Source organism: Octodon degus, unplaced genomic scaffold, assembly GCF_000260255.1.
Source record: "Octodon degus isolate 3935 unplaced genomic scaffold, OctDeg1.0 scaffold00005, whole genome shotgun sequence".
Taxonomy (NCBI): domain Eukaryota; kingdom Metazoa; phylum Chordata; class Mammalia; order Rodentia; family Octodontidae; genus Octodon; species Octodon degus.
The window spans coordinates 22,287,927-22,297,917 of NW_004524581.1; the positions used below are offsets into that span (position 1 = coordinate 22,287,927).

The 9,991-nt window shown below is 53.4% G+C and overlaps 1 protein-coding gene across 3 annotated transcripts in view; it reads left to right on the forward strand.

Moving 5' to 3' along the window:
• Mrpl14 (mitochondrial ribosomal protein L14) overlaps positions 1-7,760 on the forward strand; it is a 13,003-nt gene extending 5,243 nt beyond the window's left edge. Inside the window, exons 2-3 of one of the 3 annotated variants that reach the window (XM_023719528.1) lie at positions 4,401-4,493; positions 6,735-7,759. In XM_023719528.1, coding sequence (XP_023575296.1) covers positions 4,423-4,493; positions 6,735-7,101 — 438 coding nt within the window. In that variant the 5' untranslated portion in view covers positions 4,401-4,422 and the 3' untranslated portion in view covers positions 7,102-7,759. Of the gene's footprint in view, positions 1-4,400; positions 4,494-6,734 lie in introns of all 3 variants that reach the window. The other 2 variants (XM_023719533.1, XM_023719538.1) reach the window with 2 other exon arrangements.
• Positions 7,761-9,991: the final 2,231 nt, after the last annotated feature.

The window sequence follows — 9,991 nt, forward strand, 5'->3', positions numbered from 1 at the left end:
GACAAGATTTTGCTGTGTAGCCACAGCGAGCTCTGAACTTGATATGCAGCTCAGACTGGCCTCGAACTCACTCCCTCTGCCTCCGCCTTCCTGGTGCTGGCATTGCAGGTGTGTACCACAGTGCCAGGCTTGGCTTGGCTTCCTGGTAGTGATAGCATGAAAACTCCAACTTTGATCAGCAAGTCAGGGTAGCATCGATATTTACTGAAGAGGCAGCTGCTCACGATGGCAGCGCCAGCCAAGGAGCTAGCCCTGTGCATAGTGTGCTTGCCTTGGTGGAGTTCGTTGGTGGTGGAAGCAGCCTTGTGTGGTGTCTGGTGCCCGTCCTGTGCAGGGCAGGGCTGAAACAGTGCTGGGCTCTGGGCCGCGCTGCCTGCTAAGCCAGGATGAGTGTGCAGGTGTTGAGCTTCTCTGACTTTGCTCACCGTCTTCAGAATGGCACCTCCTCCCTGAGACCTCAGAACTCTGCTGACTGCAACCTCTTGGGCTTTTGTTTCTTGTTTCTTTGTTTCCATTGGATACTCAGAAATGCAATCACAAAAGAAAAAGACCTGGATGAGGATGCTTTGAGAATTGCAACATGGTGTATTTGTGTGAGGCTGAACAGACACATAGTAGCCGGGTGTGGTGGCTGCTTGTCTGTAATCCCCAGATTTTAGAGGCCCGTGGCTGTGAGTTCTAGGCCAGCCTGGACTACAGAGTGAGCTCAAGGTCACTGAGGAATATAGTGAGAGAGACCCTGTCTTTAAAAACAAAACAAAAAGGTAGTAAATTCTGAAAGGGAAATGTGGGGTGGCAAAACAGTGATGAATTTTCAGTCAACGCATAGAAGCACTTAAGGGGCCAGGGTGAGCAGAACCCTGGGGCTCTGGGATGGGGTGAGTGTAGAGTCCTGCAAGCCCTCCTCCCCCAGCTTTCCCTGCTTTGATGAAAGACCTTTAGAGGCTCACACTAGCGGTTTGTCTTTTTTCTGACTGGGCTTTGCATTTGATTTCTTAGCTTTTTTTTCTCTTACTAACAGAATCTCTTTTAAGCACTCATTTGTGATGTGCTGAACCTTTTTTTTAAGGCCTCACACATGCTTAGCACGTGCGCTGCCACCCAAATGCCCCGTCACCCACTGCTCTGCTTCCTCACTTCTGTAGAGCCCGTAGGAGCCTGTTCCCTGGAAAGGACTTCAAATGCTTGCAACGTACCAGGCAACTGAAGACTGAAACTGTTTGGATGGAAACAATGTATAGATTGGTCTGTGATATTAAGTATAGTACACGAATAGATACAGCTTACAGGTATAGGCACCTCCCTGGATCGGTACATTCACAGATATACTTTGTCATGATCTTCAGAACTCCAGTAGTGATATGTGTGTGCTATCTTTCCACAGCATCAGAAGTACCTTCTGTCTGCTTTTCTAGTTCAGACCCAGTATATGAAATGAGATAAAACCCGGCTCCCGTGGTCCTTGGGAACACCCCATCCACACCACATGGAAACTCAGAGGTTGAATTGCAAATCACTTCTGGCATGGTCCCCTAGCTCTAGATGTGTGTACCTACTGTTCTGGGCCCAGAGGGGGTGGCACTGAGCCGGACACTGCAGTGCCTGCCCCCACAGAGCCATCATTCTAGCAGTGCCTGTGGAGGCTGAGCCAAGTGAAGGGCGCTGTGTGTCCCTGATAGCCTAGCCATCCCTGGCCCCCACAGCTGAAAGCAGGGGTAGTGTTAGCAAAGGTGTGACATAAGCATCAAATCATTGTGCGCAGACCCTTAAGGGAGAGGTTGTGATTCACTTCCTGAGTAGGGAGGGTGCTGACAGGAAGCAGGAGACAGTAAAGAAAGAAGCAGCAGCATCGTTTCACCGGGTGTGACGTGGACTGCACCCTATATCTGCAAGGTGAATCTGTCTATACCGTGAAGTAACCCAAGGGGCCACCAGAGTCACTCCGAAGAGGTTCACTGCCCCTCTTCTTCCTGACAGAGCCTCTCCTTAGTGGTGGGAAGGGGTGCTTTTCCATGGCAGGCAGTGTGGACACCAGGCTGGAAGATGATTCCAGGGGCCTGCAGGTGACACCGTGGCTGCTCCTCTGATCACTGGCATCTCAAAGCCCAGGGCCTGTGAGGTCCTGGGTCCCACCATGTAGGCAGGGCCCCTACCTTGGGTTGCTGGTGCCTGTAGCCATGGTCAAGGTGGGGGCCTTTCTTCCTGTTGGCTACCTCACTTGTTATTTTTACATTTATTTATTTATTTATTTATTTATTTATTTGGAACCGGGGATTGAACTCAGACCCTTGCACTTGCCAGGGAAGCGCTTATTCTACTGAGCCATCTCCCCAGCCCTATTTGTTTTGTTTTTGAGACAGGGTCTCATTGTATAGTCCAGGCTGGCCTTGAACTTTTGCTGTGTAGTCCTGACTGGGCTGGCACTTTTGGTCTTCCTGCCTTAGCCTTCTGGGTGCTGGGATTACAGGCGTGTACCACCATACCCAGCTTGCCTCATTGATTTGGCTAACAAATATTTATTGCACTCTGTTTAATCAGGATCTGTCATGATAGAGGTGGAGGGAGCAAAAGATGGTTTTATGGTTTTGGAGGGGTTTTTGTTTTTTTTTTGGAATAAGCAATAGAAATGGTTAGTAATGTATGGACTGGGGTCAATATCAAACCTATTAAGAACTAGTGAAGATCACTGAATTAGCCTTTTCTTCTGACAGTGGGTGTGCTCCCTGCAGGCATGCCTGTGTCATTCTTGTGTTTGAGGCTAGGGTGCCACCCGGCGCACATGGCCTGGTGCATGTGGCCTGTGCTCTGCAGCTAGATCGGGTGCCATGTGTGAGCTCTGCTGTGCTTTCTGAGTTCTGGAGAGGAAGCAGCAAGGAATGGGATGCAGAGGACATTGGCCTTACCTCAAAAAATCTCTCATTCAACGCCTGCATCTTGGTGGTAAGGGCTGCACCAGCCTGTGTGTGGTGATTCCTCGTGTGTAGGAGGGCAGTGGTGAGGCTGCAGTTCAGCACTGGCTTCTAGGGGAGGTGGGCTGGTGTGGGGGGAGACCCACCTGGTAGGGGCTGTGAGCAGGGCATGGAAAGGAGGCCTGGCTTTAGGTTGGGATGCTGATGCTGCAGTCAGGCAGATGCTCTGCGCCTGACCCTCGCTGGCCGTCCTGGCCACCTGTGGGCAGGTCTTGCCAGTGTCTTGGTGAAATGGGAGCTGGGCGCATTCGTTGTGCCACCCAGGTCTTCTGGCTGTAAGTGGAGCTGGCCACCTCTGGTCATCTGCTCCTGTGTGTTAGGTGCTAGAGATTTTATAGGTTAATGGCCTTTTGTACATAAGTTTTTAAGTAATTACATTTGGCCTGTGCTTCATGGGCTGTCTTGGGGAGACTGGGAGCAGGCCTGGAGTTGGGGCCGACCTGGGGTTACTTCATGTGTATGGAATGTCTGGCTTTTCCTGAGGAGGTAAACAGTGGGTCCCTCCACCTTCATTAAATAAAGTTTTATCTGAGAGCCTTGAACTTGTGCAGGGCAAAGCTGTGTGTAAACACTCGGGTTAGAGGCTTGGCTTAGAGGCCTGCTGCAGACAGACATTGAGGGGAGGGACAGCTATGTTTTGTTGTGGGAGGTTTTCTTTCTTTGCTTTTTCTTTTTTGAGACGGTCTCACTGGGTAGTCCAATGTAGCCTTGAATCCTCCTGCCTCAGCCTCCTGAGTGCTGGGCTTACAGATGTGCTGTACCACTCCTAGATCTGGAGGCTTTTGCTAACGAGGCTGCAGGTGATGCCTCAGGTGTCGCAGGTCTTGGTGCCATCTGTGTCCTCTAAGCTGGCATCGCACATCTTGAGTTAATGTGGCACTTGGTTCCCAAAGCCTGTTTCCAGCCACCAGAGGGCATGGGCAGCTTTTCTGTGGTCTGGTGGTTTTTGGGACACAGACCCAGATATAGACTTTGGCTAGTGACTTGGCAAGGGCCACGGTGGGCTCACCTTGGCTGACCTTGAGCCAGGCAGGTGTTTTGGCTCTGCATTTGGGGGAAAGATGAGGTGGCTGGCAGTGCTTAGGTCATGCCCCTTAGAGGTTGAAGTGCTGACTCTAGAAAGCCCACGATGTCTGTGGGGAGCCTGTAGTCTCTTAGGGTTATTGGGGAGTTGTCATAGCAGGGGGTGCCTGTGGAGGGGTGCAGTGGTGGCTGTCATTTCTACTTGGAGTAGCTCTGAGGTCCAGTCTGTCCTGACCCAGGTCAGACCATGACTCAGCAGTTGGGCAGGAGCAGGGGCTCATCCTCTCTTGTAATCATTTGTATTTAGTGATAATGATCTTGTCCTAGAAGTGCCATCTCCCACATACATCCCCAAAGCAGCCTGGCTCCCCAGGACTGTGGCTTAGCCATCTTTCCTTCTTCTCCCAGCAGGACTCACCGGTGGGATCTCATGGCTGCCTCTCCTGCGCTCTGGGGCCCCTTGGCCCATGTTAGCAGAGCACTCGGCATGTGTGCTTTCAGGTAACTTAAGACTCCCCAGCAGGACCACAAAACAGGGTGACAAGAGGAGGTGGAACCTTGAGGGGGGTCCTGGATTGGGGAAGCTGAAGCCATGGGGCTGAGCTGGGCTTTGGTCAGGGTGTGGAGGAGGTAAGGAGGTGACAGTTCTGGGTGGCTTGCGGTGGGCACAGTATAGGGTACGGCAGGGGTGGTTGCTACCGCTTTTCAGCCCCTACAGGACCCAACCCTGTGGATCTGACCTCTCTCAATGCTGCATTCCCCAGCATCAAAACCTTTTCTTTTAAGGATGAAAATTTCTTTTAGTTACAAAAACTGTACAAGCTTGTTACCAAACATGCAAGCGTGGTGGAAGCACAGCCCCTTCCTCCTTCGGAGGGTGATCAGGTGCCGTGGGCCCTGGTGACTGAATAGGAAGGCCCAGCGCAGGTGCCCACGCTGTGGGTGCTCGCTGGCCTCCTGCTTGGCACGGAGTTGCTTTCTGAATGAAGGCTTCCAGAGGCTGCAGGGAGGGACTTAGACACAGATGACCAAGAAGATGGGACCAATGTGGTCACTTCAGAAGGCCTGCGGTAGGATCTGCTGATGGAGGAGGGGGAGAAAGAGAGGTAGATGTAGGTCAGGTCCCTGGGGCATGGGGGTGAACCCTGAGGACCTGGAATCCCCACTGCTCCAGGTGCAGGGGCCATTCATGGGTGCAGGGAGCAGGCATGTCTGGATGAGCCACAGACAGCTGTAAGCAGGGGTGGCTTTGCTTTAGGTCCTTGAGGGCTCATCTCTACAGGACGCAGTGCCAGGGCCTGGAGGACACGTGTGTCCAAGTGTAGTGAGCAAGCTGCTGAAGAAGGCAGGTGTTGGGTGCAGAGGAAGGAGAGAGGCCAGGGCGAGGTGCCTGTGGGTGTCAGCACAAGGGTTGTGGGGGGAGCTGGAGTCCCTGGAGTAGCTGCGCTGCAGGAGGGCACTCGGCCTGCGAGCCCTTGGGCAATGTGTCTGCCTGTGCTGGAGGGACTCAGCAGAGCACTAGGTAGCGTATGGGAGAAGTGTGGACTTGAGCGTGGGCTCTGCCCGTGTGTGGTGGCGGCACAGGGACAGGAGAGCAGCCCTGGTCACTGAGAACTCAGAGTCGTTTTGGAGCCCTCAGTGACCACATTGGTAATATTATACCTACCTTTAATAGGTGCTCTGCAAAAAACTCTTCAACTTTTTTTTTTTTTTGGTGGAACTAGGGATTGAACTCAGGCCCTTGTGCTTGCCAGGGAAGCGCTTATTCCACTGAGCCATCTCCCCAGCCCCCAACTTTTTTTTTTAATTATTGCAACAATACTTGTCTAAGTTGACCCATCTGGGCTGGAACTTGCAGCGACCTTCCTGTCCCCACCTGTCAGAGCACTGGGATACAGACAGACACCACCATGACTGGTTTCTTAACTTTTCTCCAGTTGGGTGCATTTTTTATTTTATTTTCTCATTTATGTATTTGGTAGAGGGTCTTACCTTGCAGCTTGGACTCATGACTCTCCTGTTTTTTCAGCCTCCCCAGTGCTGGAATTATAGGCATGTGCCACATGGAACCTGGGTCACTGTACTTGTTAAAGTAGGTGTTTAGTCTGCTGAGCTATCTTGCCTGCCCTTCTTCAAAGGTTTTAGATTAAGATACAGGGAAGATGCAATAGAAAACTTGGGTGCTCTTAAAAATATATCCAGGGCCGGCCAAACAGCTTAGTGGATTAAAGTGCCTGCAAGCAAGCACAGGGGCCAGAAGTTCAATCCCCAGGCCTACTGTGCCAGCCCCACCCCTGTGGCACGCTGAGACCACATTGAGACTGGGCGTGGTGGTGCATACCTATAATCCCAGCTCTTGGGAGGCTGTAAACAGATGGATCACTATGAGTCCAATCTAGTAGTGAGACCCTGAACAGCCTGTAGACCCTTCCCTAAAAATAAAAAAATAAAAAATGTATGCAAATAAAGATCTAGCTGTGGTAAAGCATGCCTGTAACCTCAGCACTCAGGAGGCTGAGCCAGACGTGCAGTGAGTTTGAGGCCAGTGTGGACTACAAAGCAAGACTTAAAAACTGTCCAAATTGAGACCTTGGGACAAGGGGAGAAGCTCTGGGCTTGGAGAAAGCACAAGTAGAGGAATCTTCAAAAGCTCAGCATGTGTGTAGGGGAGTGGTATATACTCCAGCCCTCTTGGGCCTGTGACTGTGGCTCTGGCCACCAATTGTTGCTTTCTGTCTCCAGCACCACCGGCAGCCTCAGTGCAATCCAGAAGCTGACACGGGTACGTGTAGTGGACAACAGTGCCTTGGGCAACACCCCATACCACCGGCCTCCTCGGTGCATCCATGTCTACAACAAGAACGGGGTGGGCAAGGTGGGTGACAGGATCCTGCTGGCCATCAAGGGGCAGAAGAAGAAGGCCCTCATCGTGGGGCACCGCATGCCTGGACCCCGGATGAGCCCCAGGTTCGACTCCAACAACGTGGTCCTCATCGAGGACAATGGCAACCCTGTGGGGACTCGGATTAAAGTGCCTGTGCCCACGAGCCTGCGCCAGAAGGAGGGCGAGTACTCCAAGGTGCTGGCCATTGCTCAGAACTTCGTGTGAATGGGCAGTTCCCAGCCTGCACTTGGCTGTGTGGAGATAGTGCCCCTCCAGGGTGGGGGACGGTGTCCTCTGAGGGAATAAATATTGTCCTGCATGGTTGCTTCCTGTGTGTCTGAGTTGGGACCAGGAGGCTGACCATACCTGGCTCCAAGGGATGACAGCCAGCACCTGCTTTTCTTGTTGGGGCCTGACACGTGAGATCACCCAGGCTTGGCAGGCTTCGGAAACTGGGTGCAAATCGTTGTCTGTAAACGTCAGAGTCTGCCACTTTCTTACCCAAAGAGTTTCACTTTATTCGCTCATCTGTAGCATCGTTCCTGACTTAAGAGAGCTCAAGGCATGGTATCGTGGTTATAAAGATCAGAGGAGCTCTGTGTAGTGATGGATGTCTGTAATCTCAGCACTCAGGAGGCTGAGGCAGGAGGACTGCTGAGTTCGAGGCCAGCCTAGGCAATTGAGCAATTTAGTGGGACTGTGTCTCCAAACCAAAAGCAATGACTTGGCCGTGTCCTGTGGGGTGCAGAAGCACCCAGACAGCACCCTGCGCCGTGGCCAGGCTGCGTGGCTTTAGATGGGTCCTGCTTTGCGGGTGACAGTTTGTCCTCTGTTTATTTGTTGGTCTCCTTGGGGAAGCAAGATGCCAGGTGCTGTGTTGGTTTCCATAAAGGAATCTGGTGGCTCCTGTCTACTCCCTTTACCTCCCACACTTCGGGTGTTGCCTCAGATGCGGTCATGCGTGGTCAGGAGCAGCTCTGCAGCCAGGCCGCCAGGAGCGAATCTCTGCTCTGCCACAAGGCCTGGGGAAACCACGTTATCTGGCCTTAGGTGCCTCAGTTTCCTTGCTGGAAGATGCCTGGCAAGGTTAAGTGCGCTTAAGTGCTCCTGAGCACTTTGCACAGTACCTGGGGGAATAAGCAGCATAGTAGCATAGTGGAGCCATTTCCTGTTCTCATGACTCCGGCAGCTCTGGGAAAACAGACTGGAGCCCCGCCTAGGGGAGGCTGCACACTGGGGTGGGCAGGTAGGTGGAGCCACACTGCTCAGATTCCCACCAGGAAGTAAAAAGGGGAGCTGGTCTGCTGTTCCCTTCTTCAAGGGTGTGACCCTGTGACCCCAGCGACCTGAAGACCACCCAGGAGGCCAGGCCTCTGAGGGTTCCATCACTACCATAGTTTAAAAACCGAACCTGTGACGTGCGATCCTCTGGGAGGGTGTTCAGGATTTCCCTGTAGCCCAGTGCACATATTTGAGCCCAGCTACTTGGGAGACGGATGGCAAATTTGAGCCCAAGACAGGAAGTTCAGTTAGACTCAAAATGAAAAGGCTGGGGAGGCAGCTGGGTGGTAGAGCACTCGGCACAAGGCCTGGGTTCCATCCTCAGTGCCACGACAGCAGGGAGAGGGGCAGCTCCTCATGCACAGTCTTGAGCCCCTGCATAGGTTTCATGAGCAGGACGCTGGGCTCATGCAGGGGTGGGTAGTAGTGGAGGGACAGGCTGCGCTTTGCACTGAGTATTGGCTGAGGAGGGAGGACCGTGGGCTGTGGGTCACATGGTGGCGAAAGCCAGGATGGGCCCAGGGCTCCTGTCTCCTGCGCCTGCCTGGGTGATCTGGCTGAGGAGTGCCCTGCTGCTCAGGACCCTAGTGTGGCTCCCAGTGCTCTGAGCATCACCTCTGGCAAGGGCTGGTGGAGTCTGTGCCCAGCTCCCCTGCCCTCACTGGCCTGGCCTGCCATGGTGCCAGGTAGGGCTTGAAGTTGCCTGCTGCCTGCTACCCCAGCCCCTTGGGCTGTGGCAGGCGGGATCAGGCAGTGCAAAAGGTGGGGACTTGCTTCCAGCTTGGCAGTGCCCAGGGAGGACCTTCATTCTGCCCGGGCATCTTGACCTACGCAGTCCCAGCTTCTTGGCTTGCTTCTCCCCAGGCTCAGCCCTGTCCTTTCTGACTCTGAGAGTGCTTGTCCCAAGCTGTGAGGGCTTGTCCCAAGGTGCTCTGGGCTGTCCACTGGAAGGCTGTGGTTTCCGTGCAGCCAGGTGCCCGGGACTGTGACGCAGGCCTCGCCCCACACTGCCCAGAATAGCCCTGCCTGGCTGCTGCGCCCGCTGCCCGATCGTTTTGCAGATGGGGACTTCATTTGCTGTCCACCACCACCCCACTCTCTTGGCCAATGAAATATTTATAATCATGGATTATGTTTCACTTTCTGAGAGGATAAACTTGCTTTGTTTTCCCCTCTGTGGCCTTATGGAGCTGTCCAACAGCCTCAGGGCCTCATCCGTCTAGTCCTGGCCGTCACTGCAGTGTCCTTGCTAAAGTGTCTCCACCACCTGTGGTGTGACCGCCCTGGGCCACTGCAAGGGATGTGGGGAAGGGTAGATGGGCAGCAGTGGTTGGGCAGAGTCGGGTTCCTTTCAGTACCCTGCTGCAAGCCAGTGATACGACTTTGGAAAGCTACCACCCTGGGCAGCTGGGAACTCACTGGGACCAGGAGCAAGCCCAGCTGGCAGTGCTCTGCTCCTATCCTGGAACCATGTGACACCAGCTGTATCCCTGTCCCCTGCTCCCTGAAGGGTGTGCCCTTGGAGCAGATGGGGACTCAGCCGAAGCAGGCACAGAGTAGTGATTCCAGTTAGTGAATATCCTTGACCCGTAAGCCCTGACATGAGTACTTCTCTTCATTTTATATTTTAGGGGACAGTTTCATGCTGCAGCTTGGGTTGGTCTTGAGCCTGTGATCCTCCTGCCTCAGCTTCCCAAGTACCAGGATTACTGGTGTGTGCCACCACACTGAGCCTGTTCTAACCATGGTGCATGCCTGACATTGTCATCTTCCCAGTGGCCTCTTGGGGACGATCCTTTGCACTGCACTGGGTTTCTTTCAGGGCTGGGAGTTC